The sequence below is a fragment of the Merops nubicus genome, unplaced genomic scaffold (assembly GCF_000691845.1).
Source record: "Merops nubicus isolate BGI_N331 unplaced genomic scaffold, ASM69184v1 scaffold3809, whole genome shotgun sequence".
Lineage (NCBI taxonomy): Eukaryota > Metazoa > Chordata > Aves > Coraciiformes > Meropidae > Merops > Merops nubicus.
The window spans coordinates 1940-23434 of record NW_008632876.1 but is presented as its reverse complement, the minus strand read 5'-3'; the positions used below and the strand labels follow the sequence as shown (position 1 = coordinate 23434).

At 37.4% G+C, this 21495-nt stretch overlaps 1 protein-coding gene across 1 annotated transcript; it reads right to left on the bottom strand.

Annotated features, from left to right (window-relative positions):
* Positions 1–1439: 1439 nt before the first annotated feature.
* LOC103780358 (polypyrimidine tract-binding protein 3-like) lies at positions 1440–20596 on the bottom strand. The gene is made up of 12 exons (XM_008948027.1): positions 20572–20596; positions 18824–18993; positions 17743–17886; positions 15529–15690; positions 12573–12683; positions 9326–9500; positions 6769–6890; positions 5947–5980; positions 5240–5332; positions 4497–4710; positions 2743–2820; positions 1440–1572 (listed from the first exon to the last, which is right to left on the bottom strand). Exons 1-12 carry the CDS (start codon positions 20594–20596, stop codon positions 1440–1442), a joined length of 1461 nt encoding a protein of 486 aa, XP_008946275.1.
* Positions 20597–21495: the final 899 nt, after the last annotated feature.

The following is a 21495-nucleotide window of genomic DNA, read 5'->3' as shown; positions in this document are numbered from 1 at the left end:
TTCAAACTTCACTCAACTGAATTAGCTACTTCAGAAAGGGGAAAACTGGAAAGTCTATCTCAAATTCCAAAAGCGAATGGGCTATTTATTATTCCTAAACCCATTTAACCTTCCACTAAGTAGTACAAGTAGTACTGACCATTTCTTCATATTTACAAAAGAGAGGATTATAGCCTTCCATTACTTGAAGTTTAAAACTGAGAGAAAGATGAAGGAACCCAAAATATTCTGACACAGCCAGTGCCTCCAAAAATTCTATAAAGTCCAGAAACTGGAGCAAATTTGCTGCCTGGTTGTTGTAGATAGGGTTTTCCAACTACATTTTTCTGGGTGTGATTTTTTTTTTTGGCCAAGTCCAGGTATCAGAAAGCTGCAACCCAGTAAATTCAAAAAGTCTCTATATGGTTATGCAATGAATCAAACCTTGTTCCCACTGCTATCCAATTTCTATATCCAAGAACTAGAGTTCACAGTATTACTTAATTAAAAAACCATTTTGAAGTATCAAGGAAAATGTTTCCAAAAAGACCAAGAAGAGAATTTTCACAAAAGGCCACAATATGTTTTTCAAGATACCTCAGATTAAACTCTAAGCTACTGTATCATAAGCATGTACTAAGGCACATAAAAAATTAAGCAAATACACAGCAATTTAAGTATTAGATATCACAGTGGTACAAACACCTCCTGAGGTTTGATTTTTCTGTCCCCAAACCTGATCTTAACAAAAATAACTTCTTAAATACTTGTCAAACCACCACAGTCCTGGATATTTTCCAAAAATTGTAAACATTTTATTCTTTAAAGAACAGTAAGAAGTTCTTTAAAATCAGGACTATTTTCTTAATTTCTCCAAAGTACTATGACACATTGCTTCACAGTAAAAATGAGAGATTGAACATTCATTCCATGATTAAGTCAAGTTCAGTCTCTGATATCACATCTTGAAGAAACTTGTCAATCCAGAGAGAGAAGGCATTGCCTTTTCTCTTATAATTTAACCCGTATAAACTTTTTTTCTAAAAAATTTACTTGTAAAGATTTGCCAAAGTATGAACACACACCCTGGCAACATAAATACTATTTGAGGACACTTATAATCAGTGTTTGCTTTTCTCAAAGAATCCCCAGCAATATTTCACATTCAAATTAGTGTATAATCTGTGTAGAATAGATTTACCATTTTGTTAGAAACACTCTTTGGCATAGTGTAAAAATAGTCCAAAATGTTTTGTAAGGCTGATTTCAGACAACAGCCTAAAAGATGTGCTGTCAAAACAAAATTTTTAGTAAGAAAACAGATTATAAATATTGTTGCTAAACTTATTTCACAGAAGGATCTTTCTATGGATCAACATAGCACTTTGATCACATATTGGCAGCTATATAACCAGAAAAGGAACTGTGATGCAGTCTTTAAAGGAAAGTTCACAGAAAAGTCAGATTTTATATTTTGAGAAGGAAACTCGGAGGTGGTGTTTGGATCCAAAGTCATAGTGGTGAATCTCGATGAGAGCGTGAACTGCTTCCTCCACAGAGCCCAGCTGGATTAGAGCCATTCTGCCATCTTTCCTGAAGTACAATAGAAAACATTATTAATGTAACCCAAATTTTCATCACACTAGCCAACACAGAATAGTGATGCAAGTACTTTTTCAGCCACATCATGCACACTGAACACTTGTACGGAAGAATCAGAATGAGTTCTGCACCTATTAAAATGAGAAGATAACAGAACAATACAAGTTTAGAAGATGAATGGCCTATATCCGTGCCACCAATTACCCTGCACTTCAAAAAACAGGGTCAAAATAAAAGGACCTTGAGGTGCTGGAGTGGGTCCAGAGAAGGGCAACAAAGCTGGTGAAGCATCTGGGGAACATGTCTTATGAGATGCAGCTGAGGGTACTGAGGTTGTTTAGTCTAGAGAAGAGGAGGCTGAGGGGAGACCTTATTGGTGTCTACAACTACCGGAAAGGAGATTGTAGGGAGTTGGTGTTGGTCCCTTCTCCCAGGTAACCTGTGATAGGACTAGGGGAAATGGGCTCAAGTTACACCAGGGAAGGTTTCGATTGGCTATTAGGAAGAATTTCTTTCCTGAAAGAGTGGTGAGGCTCTGGAACAGGCTGCCCAGGGAGGTGGTGGAGTCACCATCCCTGGAGGGGTTCAAACAACATGTAAATGTGGCACCTGGGGACATGGTTTAATGGTCATGGTAGTGTTGGGTGATGGTTGGACTTGATGATCTTAGAGGTTTTTTCCAACTTTAATGATTCTATGATTCTAGGAGATAAGGCTTGAAGAGCTGTAAGAAACACTTGGCACTGTCCATAGACATGGGATTATTCTAGCAGGTATGATCATGTTAATATAATGCTGCCAAGCAACCTGGAGGAATGTTAGAGCAGTTCATTGTCATCTTTTATATGACATTTTACACACATGCAGATAGTATTTCTTTAAAGAAGCAAGTATTTACTTTCCTTAAACTTACCCTATTTTGAATACACACTGAAAAATATTCAGCCTTTTGGCAAATTCCTTTATGCTAATATAGCATCCCATTTAAAATTTTAATATTAGAATTATAAAAACTGTCATAGCTATACAACTTTTGCATATAGATAAATGTACATGGAATTTTGTCTATAGTTATACACACAGAATTTGAAAAAAAAAAAAAGCACTATTATCCATCTTCCAGGATGAAAGCCTATTTGGCATTTTTGCAATAGAACTTACTCAAAGAATTTGAAGGCCTTCACAGTAAATCCCTTATTTGCAAAAATGGTCTTCACACAATCAGCAGTAGCAGAAAGCCTATTTTAAAAGAAACAAAAGAAACGCACCAAAACTCAATTTACAGAGTTCTGCAATAGTATCAAAATCATTGAAGAGCAAAAAAATCTCTCTTCAGCAACTCAAGCCACATCAACACTTTATCCTGGCTTTGACACTAAGGTTTAGCACCAGTGTGCCACAAAAATCTTTCAGATACACTCCACTGTTTTTCATCCTCCTCCATTCCTGCCTTTGTTAAATTCAGACTGCATAAAAGTCACTTAAGATCATAACCCAGGTTAGGGGTTGACCTACTTGAAAGCAGCTCCACTGAGAAGGACCTGGAAGTCCTGGTGGATAACAAGTTAACCAGGAGCCAGCAGTGTACCTTTGTGGCTGAGAAGGCAAATGGCATCCTGGGGTGCACTAAGGAGACTGTAGCCAGCAGGTTGAGGAAGGTTCTTCTCCCACTCTCCTCTGCCCTAGTGAGGTGACATCTGGAGAACTGTGTCCAGTTCTGGGTTCCCCAGTTCAAGAGACACAGGGAACTACTGAAAAGAGTCCAACAGAGAGCTGTGAAGATGATTTGGGGACTGGAACATCTCTCTTATGAGGCCGAGAGACCTGGGGCTGTTTGGCCTGGAGAAGAGAAGGCTGAGACTAGAGGTCATCAATGTTTATAAATATCTGAAAAGTGAGTGTCAAGAGGATTGGACCAGATTCTTTTCAGTGGTGCCCAGTGATAGGATAAAGGGGAAAAAGGCACAAACTGGAACACAGGAAGTTCTGCCTCAAGAAAAGGAAAAATATTTTTCCTGTGAGGGTGTCAGAGCACTGGAACAGGCTGCCCAGAGAGGTTGCAGAGTCTCCTTTTCTCTCCAGAGACTTTCAAAACCCAGCTGGACGTGTTCCAGCATAACCTGCCCTAGCTGAACCTGCTTTAGCAGGGGTTTGGACTAAGTGATCTCTAGAGGTCCCTTCCAGCCCCTACCATTCTGAGATCGTAATTACTGCAAGCGTGCTTCATGTTTTCAATGAAAAGTTTTCCATTTTACTCAAATTATTTTCTAAGTCTTTTTTTTTGTTTGTTTGTTTGTTTTGGACAAAATGCCCTAGTTTTCCCTTTTCGCTCCCTGCACAGATATGGAACAAAAGAAGCCTGTAAAAAACTTATATTTGGCCATTGCTCCACCCATTGCTGACAACATTCTAGATAGGAAAATAAGTTCAGTTTTAAAGAACATGCTTCTTAATACATTTTTTTAAAAACAGATTCCTCTCTATGTAAGATTTCTGAATTCTGTAGAGAATTTTATTTTTAATGTGTTAGAATGATTAAAAACTATATCTACATTAAATAATAACAATGATGAATTTGTTGTAATGTAAGTCCAGTACCTTATCTCCAAAATCATCTTTAATCTTTGCAAAAATTTGTAACAGGGTGTAATATGTGAAACCAAAAGCATATTCAAGAAAACATTCATTGTATTAACACCCGTTTAAAAAAGCATTCAGCAGTTATCTTCTTTGCTAGCAACAAAAAAGTGACAGTGAAAGGATTCGCTTATTGTTGACTATACAGCAGAATGACTCAAACTCTCAGAAAACTTGTAAAGAGCCAAGTGAATTTAAAGGTTACATCAGACTTTGTAACTTAAGAACATAACCTAAAAAAACATATTTCAAAGAAGCTCTCATGTGTGTATACTCACGGGATGTTGGAGATGTGCAGGGTGGCAGATGGAGGATAGATATTTTGGACGTTCTTTGAGTTAGCCTTCTTAAAACGATGTAAAAGGCTATTCCTATAGTCCTGAGTCAGACCACAGTCGTCTTGTCCCTCACAAAGATAAACTGTCTGACACTTCGAAAGAGTAACATGGAGCACCCTTCCGTAAAGCATCTGTCCATCCAAGTGGCTGATAGCTAACCAATGAAAACATAATTTGAACAGGAATGAAGGGAAGCAAGTTAAAAAGGCATTATTTGACTACTAATATTGGTTTCCATTTAGTATCAGATTTCACATTCTAAATTTAGGCTGTAACTTCCATGTCTACCAGGTGGGCTATGTCATAACTTTAAAACAAGTATAAGGACATAATATAACCTCTGGTCTAAATGCAACTAAAATGCAAACCAGTAGTTCAAGAACAACCAGTTGATCACTCTTAAAAAGCTAGATATAGGAAAAACTACAAAAAAAAAAATTGTATCATGTATGTATTCTAACATTTACTAGATAGATTCAGAGGATTATTTCTTTTAAACTGCAGGAAAATAGCTTGTTTACATGAAAGGAAACAGATCATTATCAACTTACACAAGGAAGTTTGTATGTAATAAAACATCAGTGATGCATTTAATTTATGCTTGTCACTGACAGATTGCAAATTCCTCATTTATGTCATACTCATGCTAGTTTGAAGCATAACTGTGCCTTAAAAATCAGTACCTAATTTAGCTTGCATTGTATCTGCCATCTGAATCAAAGCATTTTCTCTTTTCCTAAACATGATCTTCACACGCTGCACATTACCATACACACCTGTGGGAATCCAGAACAGAGATTTGTACAGAGCATTACAAAAACAGTGCAGGGGTAAGTCTGTTTCATCTGACTAATGTTAGTGTTGCAAAGAATTATCACCTCATTAAACAGGTTAGTTAAAATATTAGTATGAAGGAAAGCTTTAAAGTTTGTGTATTATTCTCTTAAGCTTGGAAATGGGGGAAAAAGCCTGGGATCTTAGTCATAAAACTGCATGTTTATGTTCAGCTTTTAATATGCCTTGCTAAGAGGACTTTAATACTCTGGCACTCTAAAATATTACTACACTAACAAACATCATTCTCTGCAACTGACGTACATGCCAGTTCTATACTCCTTTTCTTCAGATGCTGTGTTTTTCATCTTACCTTGCTTTTTCATTCAACAAATTGCACCACACACTTAAATTATTCTGACACCGTAACCATTTCTCCATTTTTGGTACTTGTGGCCTGCAACTACAGACTCAAGTTGTCGTTTTAAATGTACATTCTCTTGTGCGTTTTCTGGGCAAGGACAGGACAATGGAGCTTGCATTAACCAGTATGTGTCACAGAAATAAAAAGAATGCTAGCCCTCTAGCTTCTAAAGGTACATTTGACATAACTTACCAAACAGGATGAAAAGTTTCTGTGGTGTGACGAACTGTTTAAATGATAAAATGAGTTATTTTTAAAGCCATGCAAAATGGAAAAATCTATTCCACAAGTACACAGTAAAAAACGAACAGAAGACCTACTGCACACATACATCAACTTGTCTCCAAAAGCTGTTCCTTACAGTGTGTAGCATTCTTGTCAATATGTATTTGCCATGCACACAAAATATTTAAACAAGCTAACACTTCATCTCATGCATTTTCACCACTGAAGACTCAGTCTGTCATGCCAAAAAAGTTAGATTTTAAGTGTCTTAATTATTTGAAATAATTATTTTTGCAAAACCAGAAAGATCCTACCAATGTTTTGAAAGGTACTTGATTTGTCATGCTTCTACCTCCTTTTCTCTTCCCTCTTGTTTCTCTAACTCCTCATTGTTTGTAGCAAATGAAAAATTCTTTGGCTTCTTTAATAAAGGCAGACCACAGGAGTTATATTTACAGAGATACACTAAGTTTAGTCATAATATATGTTGTCTACCTCTTCAAACATTTTTCATGTCTGACCATAGATTTTCTCTAATTACTAGCTACACTGCTAACATAGGTTCCCTAAAGTAAATTGTGTGAAGCAGGAAGTATTTCAGCCTCACCAATATCTCAAACTATCTCAAGCCAGAACAGAGCTGGCCTGTGTGTTTGTTTTTGGTGTTTTCTTTATAGTAAAAGCATAAGGGTTTCCTCTCTTATTCCTTCAGCTAATGTGAGTTTGCAAGAAGGATTCTGGCAACTGGTACAAGTTCATAGTTGCACCAGTTCCATTAATGAAGCTTACTTCAGTGTTGAGGTTGTTCACTAGTACAACACAATGTGGTAGAACATCAGTAGCAGAAGGAACAGTCATATGTCCAGATGCTGCAGATGTGGGAGAACGATGCACAGGTGGAACCGAAGTATCTGGAAGGGTATTAATAGCATCATGGGACATCTCAAAGTGGAAAAGACATTTCAGAAGACAAAAGCAGGTTGCATTTGTCAAAACCAACAATATTAAATAAGAATGATTTTAAGGAGTTTAGCTCTTCCTAGTATCTGACCAATAAAACAGGAAGCACCTCCCCTCCAGAGGTGAAGAAATATTCAGCTACACCAACAGACCCAAACAAAAGTGTACATAAACTACATCCCAGGAAAGAAGAAAAATAATCTGGCACAGAAGTTTATCCTGTGCTACAAAGGAAAAACTTCTTGAGTCTAGATTATTTAGCTATCATTTTATAGCCAGATAAAAGGGAAACTTTCTGCTTTAGCTTTGAACAACATTGAAGTCTTACAATTCTTAAAAAAAAAAAAAGATGCTTAGTTTCTTCTCTTGCAGATAATTCTTTATCATGACATTTAGTTTCTTATTAAATGATAAACCTCATCAGCTTGTTTTTTTCTTTACAGAAAGTTATTTTTACTGAGTAATATGAGAAATAACCAGAATGACTCAAATGAACATTGTGTTCTGACCACTATATTTGAAAATTATTTGCTCTGAACACAGGTGTATTCAGACAGATCACTAGCACCAAAGACAAATGCCACATTTTCAGAAAACAGAAACTTACCAGGAGGTTTAGTAATACCTACAGGTGAGGTAAACCAAGAACTCCCTGAATGTGATGGAAAGATGGTATTTTGGAGGCCTGGGGAGAGCAGACACATCTAATTAAAACAGATTTTAAAATTTTTAGTAAACAGAAGAGACTTCAGCAATGAGAATCATATTCCAGTGTTGCTATTCTGGCTTCAGTTGATTACATATTTTATAAAATGCTTGGGTTAAAACCTTATGGAAAGTCGATATTCTATGTTTCACAAAGATAAAATTCAGCCACTACTGAAGGCAGAAATTCCCATCAGCCTCAATGTCCTTCTCTGAAACAAAGTCAGGGTAAAATATAAATCAGAGAAGTTTGACTAGAAAAGCACAGCATAGATTAGTATCCATTAAAGTTAATACACCTGCGATGCAAAGTTCAATTGTTTTTATTCACACAATAGAAATGCATTCTAGAAATTTTCTGGAAGTAAATACACTCAAAGACATTTTGCAGTGATGAAATACAGCTACTCCTTAGATATTTCCAAACCCAGTACGGTCTAAACAGTACAAACTACAATGAATATGAAGTTCTCAATTTTGATAGCTACTGAGATATATAAAGTATACAAGTTACACTTTTTGAGGAGATGTACTTTCCGAGCTCGTATTACTTCATAAATAAGCAGTGTTTTTTTATGGTTTTCCTGCCAGTCACAAGCATTGAACATATTTGTAATATGAACATATGGAGATCCCAGCCTTGAAGACAGCTCAGTGATTTTCACAAGTCTGTGGAGTTCAGTGGTACACGGGACAGGACACAAACCTGTGTTGTAGGAGCCAGCTGGATACAAGCTCAAGTTGTGGATTCTTCCGTGTTAGCACTTAAGGAGCATATGTAATTGGCAAGTAGTCGTGCAAGCCTGGCTATATGTCTGTCTTACTACTCAAACCTCCACCATGGACTGAAATAGCTACATTCACAAACAGGTGGTTATTGACAGGGAGAAAAACGTTAAGTATGTGTTATGAATTACAAAAACAACAAATGAAACAGACACCACAGGTCAAGTACTCATGAATAATGCCTCAGGTAATACCTCCTGGTATCTGTAGCAACAAAGTCTTTCACACAAACAACTAAACATTTATCACACTAAAGCAAGTAACTGTGTTCTTGAAATGCACATGTTGCCAGAACTTGTCAGTATAATGCACCCATACAAGTATCAATCACTTAGTCACAGTCCAAGAATGGCAATGAAAACGTTAATGAAGAAGTGGATAAAGTGCTTTTATTCTGCCAAATACTACCTTCATGTTGCACACTGATACCAAAATCAGGCATGGAAAAATTGTTAAACAGAGCTGATGCAGAAAGATCTGGAATTCTTGGTTTCATTTTTTTAATGTGTAAAATCATTTGCATCACAGTCAATGCTCTGAAAGCATAATCTCTTTGGTGGTTTGCATTATCATCAAAGATGATTAAATGAGCATGCCTGAGTTACTTATGCCTAACCCTAACCCTATGTTTCACAACATGTTACAAATGCAGTTTTTCGATAACACTCTGAATTTGCTCAAGAGAATTTCTCATGTTTCAGATATAATATTTCAGATATTAGAGTTTCCGGTACTCATTTATCTTGAGTAGGATTTTCTGCTTCCCAAACAACTCTACTGGGCCTAACAAACACATGTGCACAAATGTACCCTTCTATGAACCTGATACGACACCAGAACATGAATGCATAATGATCTTGTTGTGTATTCATCACTAAAAGTGAAGGTTTCTTACCAGAGAAAGGACCTGTGGGTGGCTGCAGGGGTATCCGGCCATCCCCATAAGGAGAGTTGGTGCGAGTGAAATCTCTGCTTTTGTGACCGTTGTACTTTACCTGAAGACTCCTTAAGTGGGAGAAATCAATGCGCAGACTGCAGCACGCAGCATAGATATTTTGGCCATTCAGAGCCTGATGAAAAATAGAGTTTCGGAGACAAAACAGTGTAAGTCCCCACTATGTTTATTTTATTTTCACCCCACAATTGTACCCAAGCAGAAATCAATCTTTTGTTTTTACAGTGTTGCTTTTAAATACCAAGTAGACAATTATGCTGCCACTATCCTTACCTAAACATCCTGAGTACAAGTGTCATCAAATAATTAGTATTATTACGGTGCCTTATGCCAATGGTTGAAACACAGCTTTAAGCATGATTTGTTTTTCTAGCTGTAATTCTAATCTTACTTGTCTCTCACTCAACAATATCAGATACTAGTAGCAATACTAATGTGGAGATTTTTATTGTACTTAAGATGGTGATGGGTTTTCAGCAAAATGTCCTATGAGGAGCAGCTGGGGTTGTTTAGCCTGGATAAAAGGAGCCTCAGGGGAAGCCTTATCACTCTCCATAACTACCTGAGAGGAGCTTGTAGCAAAGTGGACATTGGTTTCTTCTCCCAAGTAACAAGCAATATGACAAGAGGAAAGGGCTTCTAGTTGTTCCAGGGGAGGTTTTGTTTGAACATTAGGAAAAATTTATTCACCAAAATGGTTGCTAAGCACTGGAACAGGCTGCCAAGGGAAGTGGTGGAGTCACCATCTCTGGAGGGATTTAAAAGACAGGCAGAAGTGGCACTTAGGGACACAGTTTAGTGATGACTTGGCAGTGCTGGGTGAACAGCTGAACTTAACGATCTTAGTTTTTTTCCTACCTAAACTATTTTATAAAGTCCATCTTTTTAAGAGCAGCTATGCTCAGAGAGATGACTGAAGTAGTATTTTCTGCCCAAAAGAAAGTCATAAAAGGATCATGATTGATGAAGGGGCAAAAGAACACCACTCAAAAGATGACAGTTTCTTATAATTATTTAATATAATCCAGGCTTAACTTATAATTTGTTAAATCTTTAACAAGGTATAATTAATTATTAATACAGTTCTTTAAGAAAAGATGCTGTTGATGAGAAACAGGCTATAATCATAACTACATTTAATTTCCCATATATACTTAATCTCTAAAACATAGTGAATTTATTTACTGGTCTAAAGTGCACACAGAGCAACAGATAAATACTCCATGCCTTTAATTTTGAAGCCAAGAATAGAGTCAGAGGTAGAGTAAAAGTTCCATTTACTCTAGTCTTTTGGCAATTTATTTTTAAAATGAATGCTAAATACCACCTAATACTTAGCAGAGTCTATTCTATATTCATTCTATGGGAACTTTCAAATTATTTTATTTACTACTATTTAGGTGACCACATAGGCTAGAAGAGAAACACAAAGTGTCTCAGACTTAGTTCACTTCAAACTATTTTCTGTCTGTTTTTTACATCATGGTTCAAGTATTATAACCCACTGATTTGTAGCACTGCTGTTCCTTCTCCAAAAAATCTTTGAGGTTTCAGCTCTCAATATTTAATTACCCAATTAATCCTGACTGAAGAAATCAACAGTATTTTCTAGAAATTAACAATACTTAGATTTTTAAGGAAACTAGTTCTAAAAGCTGTTTTTAAAAAAAAGCCACATTGTATTCATGTCAAATGGTTCTGGTAGCAGGGGTGCCTGCTACCTCTCTGTGGAAAGAGACCAGGGACTGCCCCATGCTGGACAGAGTGAGTTCCAGCTGGCTCCAAAATAGATCCACTGCTGCCTAAAGTAGAGCCAGTCAGAACACTGGGGGCACCTCTGTGATAACATGTTTACAAAAGGATAAAAACCACTGTGCAATAGCTGAGAAAGGGCTGCACAAGAACAACGCGATAGAAACAACCCTGCAGACACCAAGGTCGGTGGAGGGGGGGGGAGGAAGAGGTGGTCCAGGCAGCAGAGCAGAGATACCCCTGAAGAAGACCATGGGGAAGCAGGCCATCCCACTGCAGCCCATGGAAGGCCACAGTGGGGCAGATACCCACCTGCAGCCCAAGGGAGCAACTCATGCTGCAGTAGTTTGTGAAGGACTGTATCCCCTAAGTGAGCACCCCTGCTGGAGCAGGGGAGCAGTGTGAGAAGGAAGGAGAGGAGTGGCAGAGAGAGTACTGTGGAGTGCCCATCACTCCCATCCCCCACCCCCTGCACCACTTGTCAGGCAGAGGTAGAAGGGTTGGGAGCAAAGCTGAGCCTGGGAAGAAGGAATAAGGGTGTGAAGAATGTTTTTACTCTGGTTTTGTTATCCTTACTATCCTACTCTATTTTTAACTGGCAATAAATTCAATCAGTCTTCTGTTATGCTTGTGATAGTAATTGGTGAGCAGTTTCCCTGTCCTTATCTTGAACCACAAGCTTTTTCATCTTATTTTTTTCCCTTGCTTGTTTTCCCTGATCCTGCTGAGGAAAGGGAGTTAGAGCAGCTTTGTGGGTGTCTGGCAGACAGCCAAGGTTAACCTACCACAACAAATGCACCTAAAATAGGCGAGCTTTCCTTAATTACTGAAAATGTGCATTTTAAAAAATCAGGATGCAGCTCATCTGAAATTAGGAAGTTTAAGGTGAAAACATTGATTACTGTAAATTTCTCACTGATATTCAAACAAGACAGACATGTAACATCCATATATTCTCTGGACATTTAGCTATGTTATTTCTTAGTATTGAACCTCACTGAAAATACTCCATTTCATTTGAAAGGCAAAAGGCTTTTTGGTCAGCTAAAGTTACCATCACTCATCACCACCAGCAGCTCCGATTTTTGTTTTAGTAGACTCATGCAGGTCTTGGGGTATATGCTATACAATTATGTTTGCAGTTGATGATAGAGGGCTGTCCTCTTAACTAGTGAGGGATGTAAAAGTTATTCATATGCAACAAGAGTGTTAGCTTCATGACTTGTCATCCTTCTAATGATCAAGCTAACCCTAATGTTCCCTGGAGGGGGTCAGGGACTTGACAAGACCACCACCAAATAAACAAACTAACCCAAACAAACATCAAACAAATCACAACTCCCTCTCCTCACCCACTCCCCCCAAAAAAGTCCCTCCTTCCCAAAAAAAAAAACACAACAAAAAACCAAAATCAAGTTGAATACACTACACTTACCCTTTTGGCTTCCTGTGCATACATGGGATGAGCATACTGGATTAAAGCTTGCAACCGATTTTTCTTAGTGAAGGTGACAATCTTTAAGACAGATCCAAATCTAGCAAAAATCTAAGAAGGGATAAACATGGACTTTCAGAAACAATTCATGCACTAAAACATAGTATTTAATACTTCATATGAATTTCTGAAAATTATTTCTTTTGTGAGAGCTGAACAGAAATTGAGTGAAACTCAGAATTTTGTTTCAGGTAAACAAAACATTTTAAGAGAGGCTACAGCATATAGGGAAGGATAAAATTTCCTGTAAGATTTTGCAATGACAATTCAAGTAAGACTTGGTAAGACCAGCCCAGACAGGGATTTGTCCAGTACCTGCAGAGAAACAGCAGATAATCAAAGTTGAGGTTTGAGAAACAGACTCTCAAAAGTGAGTCAGTTGAGATGGGAATGGCAAACAGCATTTCAAGGTTTCCACACTTTTACATTCTGTACTTCAAACAAATTCTGAAAGTTTAGTGAACAAAAATACATCTTATATAGCTGATGTGCCTACAAATTAACTATACAGACCCACTGTCCAAACTAGAAGACAAAGAAGGAAAGGAGCAAGACAAAGATCAAGTATAGGACCTACCCATCTAATTTACAGTTGACTGGTATTTGATTTATTGCAAATGCAAGCATTACACAGAAATTTTAAAGGTTGAAATTTAATATAATTAAACTCAAAAAGAGTGTGCACTACATGAAGGTGTCTGTACAAAAGCAAAGCCACCAAGAATGAGAACAAAAGTGTAGCCAGGACACATCATGGAAGTGCAGAAGAAGTATGTCCGAATTAGCAGTGGAAAAGGAAAGGCAAGTTTGGGAAGCATTAACAGTTTCAGAACAAGCTCATAGAGATCAATGCAAAGTCAGGAAGTAGGCTCCCCCCAGATAAGTATTAAGCCTGGAATGAAAAAAAGAGGCCAGAGGTAAGGACAAGCAACTCTTGTCAGCCTATTAGGCCTAGTATCATGGATATAAGACACAGTTCAAAACCTTTTGTGCCCAGTTTTTCAGTCTCTCAGAAATGGGATTTTTACGCTGTAGTCATTTTGTGGTACAAGATAGAACAGAAACCTTTTCCACAGCAATTTAAAATTAGCCATTGTGTCCTATTCATAAAGCACTTCCCCCAAGAAAGGTCTAAATACAGCTTCTGAATGTAGGCCTTTCCACATTTATCCACAAGACTATTTAATAGAGTTTTTAAAGATAATGAAAATCAATGTATTCCTGTTTGGTTTTAAACCTAAAACCCAATGTGTATATATATATATATATATATATATCTCAATATGGTTTCTGCAAAGATAACACTGAATATTTTGTTTCTTATAATAAATATTTGAAGGTGAACTGTGGTAAAAAAAAGTTAGTTTCTTGACAAGCAGCTATAACTTACAAAATGCAACCAAGGTTTTGGATGACAGTTTTCATACTAGTGTTCCATATGATGCCATAGATAACATTGAAAATTTCCATTTCCTTTAACCTTACCACACTTTAAGTAGCATTACATTGCAGCTATCAAACACAAACTGCTGCTTTAATTAGAGGAGATTGTCCCACTGTAAAGGATTCCAAACAAGCTCCCTTTTTAAATATTGCTTAATTTTCTAGACCTGTTGCAAAAGTAGAATAAGGGTCACTGAGCAATTCAAAGACTGAAAATACAGTTCTGCAGCACTGAAGTAAACATTAATCTATGTAATTTAACATGAATCTCCTCTTCCACTGCTTGCTTAGTTAAACACGAAAACAACAACAGAAAAACCACTCACAAGATTAGATTTGCTGGATTTGTGGCACTATTAAATTAGTACAGCTTCCATAAGCACAGACATTTGTTCCCAGGTTATTCTGAATTATCCTAATCATCCTAAACAGATGACCTACTATTTGCACAAGTTGGGTAATGAGTGAACAATACCCATAGATACAAAAAAAGCAAATGTTTGGATGAGGCAAATTGCTACAAAGTGACAACTAGTATGCTAGTTAAATCGGTATCACTGGGGGGAGACACAATGAAAGAGGAAATACTAAGAGGTAATAAGAAAAACAAAGTGTTGGTAACAATCAACTATTGTTTGAGACACAAGTAGACCAGCAAAAAGTCTTCTTCCAAGACTATAGGTTCTTGTAAAAACATCCCAACTGCTTTATATCTCATTAATTCAAGAAACTTATATTTGGGCCATGGTTTTTATCACATGATTTACTAGCAATTACAAAACCTCCACATATGAAGTATCTGAAAAATCATCAATAAAACCTCTTGTGCAAAAAGAAATAGCCTTGTAAAGTTACTGGTTTTAAACTTACAGTTCTCAAGAGCATAGCATAACCGCTATCAGGAGTTATGGTAATATCTTTTGTAGGTATAGGCCACCACTATTCCAGGCTTTCAGAGGTAGTTAAAGTAAATGACATTCTACCAGCCGATGAACAATGAAAAACATTTGTCCAGGCAACTCTACTTATATGTCACTTGCATTGAATTATGGATACGAATATAAAACCCTAAAATATAATCCAAACTAAAAGAGTTACTCATTACAAAGCGTGATAAAATGTTGATCCAGATTCATAACAATCAGTATTTCATTTGATCATCATATGGGCATAATTTAGAAATACCACCTTGTGTTTGTTGCTGCCTCTGCAGAAACCAAGGAACTAAAAGACAGACAATATGAAAAGCTGAATACAGAAGCTCTGTTTACTTTGATTTTCTTGTGCAAAACTCATTTAAGCCTAGATCACTCAACTGAAACAAATAATTTCAAAGTGACAGTCCTCATTCAAACAATTAAGGATCCACAGGTGCTTTTAAAAAAGTCAACTGGTTTACAATGGCAACATTTGAGCCAATTTTAACTTTTTTTTTTTGATCAGTCCTTATTACCTGATGCAGCATTTCTAAGTCAACACTGCAGAGAACATTTTCAAAAGCGACTCGAAGCACAGAACTGTGACCTGGAAGGGCTGCACCTTCACAAGAAGCACTTGCTGTAGGCAGGCTTCCACACTGCATAGCATTCACAGCATGCAGTGCAGCTTGGACTCTCTGAAATCACCACAGAGCAGAAACCACAATTCACTTACACATACAAACACATACAAATGATGCATAGCTAAACAAAACTCTTACAAAGAAAAGCATAGAAAATGTAGTTAAAATGAATCTTGTAAAACGTTTTTCCTTTATCTGATTATCGATTAAAAACCCATGTAAATAGGTAAATCATACCTTTTCCTTCCCATTCCCCTCCCCCAAAAGAAGTCATACTTTTACAGAAATATTGCCTTTATTTTAGGTTAAGCTTAATACTTTGTAATGCCATGTGGACAGAACTTTTCTTTGATTCAGTAAGCTTTTGTCATTCTAGAGATTTTCCAGCAAATCAAAATTATGACCATATTGTAACAGATTAACAATCAGTCAGCACATCAGAAATTATTTGTTCTGCTTTACTAGGCTTTTGCTCTCTTCAGGAATTAAGTTCTGCTGGGCACAAGCTTAAAGGTGCATACTCTGCTTTTTTTTCTGGGCCAAGCTGTCAATCACACCAAAAAAACAACTTTAAATCTCACTCCTTACATTGTCTCACTGGGAATTTGGAGGTGTCTGGTTTAGACAGGCTTTCCTCAAAAAAAATTAGACTATCCCTGAGAGCACTATGGAGAGATGTTCATTTCCAAATGTAGTGTTGTGACTTGAAGTCACATTTCAGTAACAGCATGTCGTTGGAAGATGGACTAAGTATGGCAGATGGTAAAGAAGTTACCCAGTTTCAGGAACTTCTAACCCTGCAAAATAATCTGTACTTCAGGTCTGTGCCTAGAGACTAGGTCACCAAGAGTGTTCAGCTGCTCTGCTAGAATTTCTAAAATTTAAATAAAACTTGAATGTAAGAGCCACAAGTACAAAAAGATTTTTTTTTTTTTTAAGTAGAAGATTGAAGTGCTGGGGTTAAACTGAATGAGGGTTGGCACATGGGTGGTGTCCACAACCAGCCAAGAAAGACCCTCCTGATTGGTTTTTCACCCAGGGTCTGGCCAGCCTTGGGTGGGAACTGATTAGGAGACCACCACCAGGTGCCCCCACCTTCCACACTAACTTAGAGGTGGGGCAAGAAGCCACCTCTGTAAGAACTGATTCTGCTTGCAGTGGGGTTGGGAGGCCTGTCCACACAGTGGATGTGCTGTGTGGGGTTCTGGCTATTGGAGGGGTTCCTTGACGCTTCACAGCAAGTAGAGTTCCCAGTGACAGTGGGACAAGATTGAGACAGGAAGGGAATTACTGGGCTTTCTCCTGGATCAGGATGATTGCCTGGGTCCTTCCTTCCCCCATGGCCCGGTGTTGGAATCAACTTGCTCCTTTCTTCGCTACATTATGTGTTGTGAGTGAATACATTGGTCTTTTCATTCCTCCAGTGGTGGGCCACCCTGGATCTCCTGTATATGATCTAAGACCAGAGGGAGGGATCTGGCTCAAGTGTTGCCCATTAATGAAAATACCTTTCCTAGCTGGGCAAGTGACCAGTAGAAGAACAATGTTTTTAGGAGGAGAAAGTGTCATACACAGAGTTGAAAATACTTGGGAAATGGATAGAAGGAGTCTTATTTGCAGATAGGACTATAGTTTTCCTGAGGCTCTTACACACACCGCATCCTTAAAAAAAAGCCTCTTGATTTTATTTCTTTTGCAGATAGCAAACCAATCCAGCAAATTTGGATGAGGAAGAGACAAATAATGTTTATCGTGTTGGCAAGCTTGCAAGATTTCAGTAAATTTTGTGTCAGCACAAATTAAAAATGAGCAATTATTTTTGCCTGAGCCACTACTTGCAATGCAAGTGCAAGGCAACAAACAAAACTGCAATGCACACATCATATTATATAGTGTCTGTATCTAAATGGCAGGTCTTCCAGCTGTGTCCACTCCCAGCTCGGGGACTGATAGTGCTCTGACACTGGCTAGGCACTAGGAGCAGCAGAAAAGGCCTTAATGCTATGTAGGCATCACAAGATACTATGAAGAAAATTCAATCTTAGCTAAAACCAGTACAAAATTCAAGTGCAATTCTACCCTGTGAAACAGAAATATTATACTTACAGCCTGATCAGGGCACTTGTCAGTTTCAAGTTCTTTGTAATTGGAATACTGTATATAAACAGGCTGACTGTGGAGGTGAAACACAGGAGCATAGTAGTTCACCACAGCAACAGCAGCTTCTGTGGAAGCCATTTCCAAAAGTGCCTGCAATCAAAACAGTTTTCAGTGTTTTTTTTTTTCTCGTTTGTTTGGATTTTTGTTTGTTTGTTTTGGTGGTTTTTTTTGGTTGGTTTTTTTTTTTTTTTTTTTTTTTACAGAAGAGAGAAAAGCACCACTTATTCCCAATTCCACTCTCACTACAAGACAATCATGTGACAGCAGAGTACTGATTTGCTCAGTATTAAAATACATTTGTGTGTTCATATTTATGGGGATATTTGATTTGATCTGTGGGTTTTCTTAAAAGGTTTTATGTTTTAAGTACAATAAGTCATTAAAGAAGAGGTGGAACAAGAAGGACATGGGAAGCAATGCAACTAAAAATACGAAACTGCTAATGAATTTATTAGATTCCTGAATCCAAGCCCTGTTACCTAAGTAGCAGAGAGGCATACTGGTTAAAAAAGTAGGAACAGGACAGTAAACGTCTATCAGTTTATGCTTCATATTAACCCACCTTTCTTGTCTAGCCAATTTTTGAATTAATGCCTGTTTTTAGGAATTCTGTGTTTATTCAGGATGTGAACTACTCCATTATATCTAAAAGCATTTTAAAAAAGGTAGGTTATTTCGCATTAAAAAATTAACATGCATGTTAATTAATCAGGCAGGTTAGTTCAAGACATATGTTGAAATCAATAGTGCCAATGTAGCTCTTTATCATGTATATATTCTTACATAAGGTGGATTTAATGTAACTCGGTAATAATATTGCTAAACTAGATAATTATTTAATCCAAAAATACACTAAAACCCAAATAAATATCAAGGCATCCTTTCACAAACTGAAGCACAAAAATTTTGCACTATCAGTGAATTATTTAGACATTGTTGCAATCATTTCAGTCAAACGCAATACCAGAGGGGTCAGAGCACGAACCACAGACTTGCTCTAATAACTGAAACATGGAAAATGACATACCTGATTTTTATCTTTGAGCATCAAGAGGTTGGTTACTTTCCCAAAAGGGAGGCCTAATGCAATGATTTCTGCTTCAGTAACATCACTTGGAATTTGACGAAGGTGAAGGACACGTGAAGGCGTGCATGGTGTTTTGCCCGCTTTCAATTTCTCCTCACCATTCCCATCGTCTAAAATAGTTTAGGAAGAGGGATGGAGAAGAAAACAAGACGAACTTATTGCACAGTATAGATACCAAGATCTTGTCTCAGCTGACTTATCTATATCATCTTATCAACCGACACTGACTTATCTGTAGCTCTTTCAATCCTAAGAAAGGACAGTCCATATACAACCAAAGGACAGTTTAATAAGAACCCCTCAGGTGCTCCAAATATCCAGTGCAAGGGGAGCATGTGCTGCATTTGGTTTGGGTTTGCTTATTTTCTTGTGCAGGGTTTTTGTTAGGTACAAAGTTAACAATAAGCATTAGAAGTTTTTTTTAATTTATTAGGAGACAAACACATCTATCTTATTTTGAAGTTTATCATCTTTTCAACACCCTGGATGTCACTCTGAAGAATCAGTGGCTGCACTGGTAGTTAATAAAAAACACACTTGATCTCAATACAAATTTATATTTCTTGCCAGCTGTCTTCTTCTCACAATACCATCTACACAGGCCTGAAATGTATTTCAGCTATTAAATTATGGAGTTACACACTAATGCTGTTTCAACCCAAGAAGCAGCCTACAGACATCACACTGAATTGATTAGCAAAACTATGAAAAATCTGACATGTGCAGGTCAAAGAAATTAAAATCTTTATGTTAGGAAGCAACTGAGAAGACTCTTCCTTCCCCTTATTCCCTATCCAAAGTAGGGCAAGTAAGTCTTAGATGCTTCTAGAGAGGTCATCTGCTCTGTCCCTTGCCCCATTATAAAAATCAGCTATTTGGAAACCTCTACTGACAGGCAATTGTCTATGTCCGAGTAAATTAAGTTAACTGTCCTGGTTTGGGGTAGAACAGAAGTAATTCTGTTCAGCAGTTTTACTTTTCAGCTAAAGGTCTTCCACCTAAATGCTCTTCCTGAAATTAGCAGCATATTACAGACAGTGCCTACTTGCCTACCTGAGCAAGAAAAAAAAAAATAAAGTGTTTTTCCTACTACTTTCTTTGGAAAAAAACACTACTACCCATCTCAACTAACAGAGAGACTGTTTGGAGACAGCAACTGGTGGGAAATATCTGAAAAACAAATCACAGGACTGTGCTGCTCCCCAAAAAGTTCTGGAAGTAGGGCAGAGAACTGAAATGAGAACAGTCAAAGGAATCAGCTTAACTATCAGCTCTATCACAAATCCACACAATGTGCCCTATGTTCCACCAAACTGTGGCTGATATAGAATATTCATCTTCTGTCTCTATAATCCTCACAGCTTTGAAATACTTCAAATTCCCTTTAAATGCACAACTGGAGGAAATCTGAGTAGGTACTTTAAAATCTGTACAGAAGGCTATTGGTATGCTCATGATTATGGAAATAGATTTTTTTCCTCCCCCCCATATCAGCTTCGGAGGTCCTCAATACTGACATTAAATTGAATAGGCTCCAGTGGTTCTATTGTTGAGTCAGATTATAGTTCAGGCTCGGCAAGTCTGCTCATGGTCATAATAAAGAGTATAAAAAACTCAACAACAAAAAGTACATTTACAGAGAAAATGTACAGTGTTTAAGAACTGTGATAATCTTTTTTTATATATACCTTCATGTGGAGTTGAATTGCTCATGGTGTCTGTCACAAGCCTCTTATGAAGAGAGAGAAGCTTATCAAGTCCACACTAAAAAAATAAAAGACAAGATTACTAGTAAAAGGTGTTACAGAGAAAAAGCTTGATAGAGTGCAACAGCTCCTGTAATTTATTCTTCCTAAAAACATCCCCTTTCTAAACAAGTTATCCACTATTGCTGTGAACTTATTTTTCAGGAAAAAAATGCCCACCACACAACTTTTTCTTCTGTCTAAAGATGTTTGCAAGTTTAGTTGCGATACACTTCTTTCTTCTCTTATTACTTATCCTGCTACAGTTTACATTTTAAAAGATCAAGAATAACAAATGCTTAAGAAAAAGAAATGAGCTGGCTGCAGGCTAGGAGTTTGCAATACAGCATTGCTTTCTATATGAGTAGACAGACACATAGATAAGGTCACCATTTGTGACTGGACACAGTGGACCTAGAGCAGAACTAGCTCAAGGCATACTTAAGTATACTCAAAAATTCTTTAGGTAACCTAAACAAGAGACAAGGAACAGATGTGAAGCTAGAGGAGTTTTAATGAAATCATAGCATAGAATGGTTGGATTGGAAGGGACCTTTCAAGCTCATCTAGTCCAACATCCCTGCAGTAAGCAACATCTTTAATTAGGTTGCTCATAGCCTCATTCAACCTCGCCTGGAATGTTTCCAGGGGTGAGGCATCTACCACCTCTCCGGGCAACCTGTGGCAGTGTCTTGCCATCCTCATTGTTAAAAAAAATTTAAAAAACCTCTTCCTTAACCAAGATCAGAACAAATAGCTTGTCTGCGTACATGGAGCAAGAACGAGAAATTAAGGACTACAAGGCAGCAACAGGTGAAGTGATTAAAAAAATAAATAAAAAAAAAACAAATAGAAAATTAATGCACT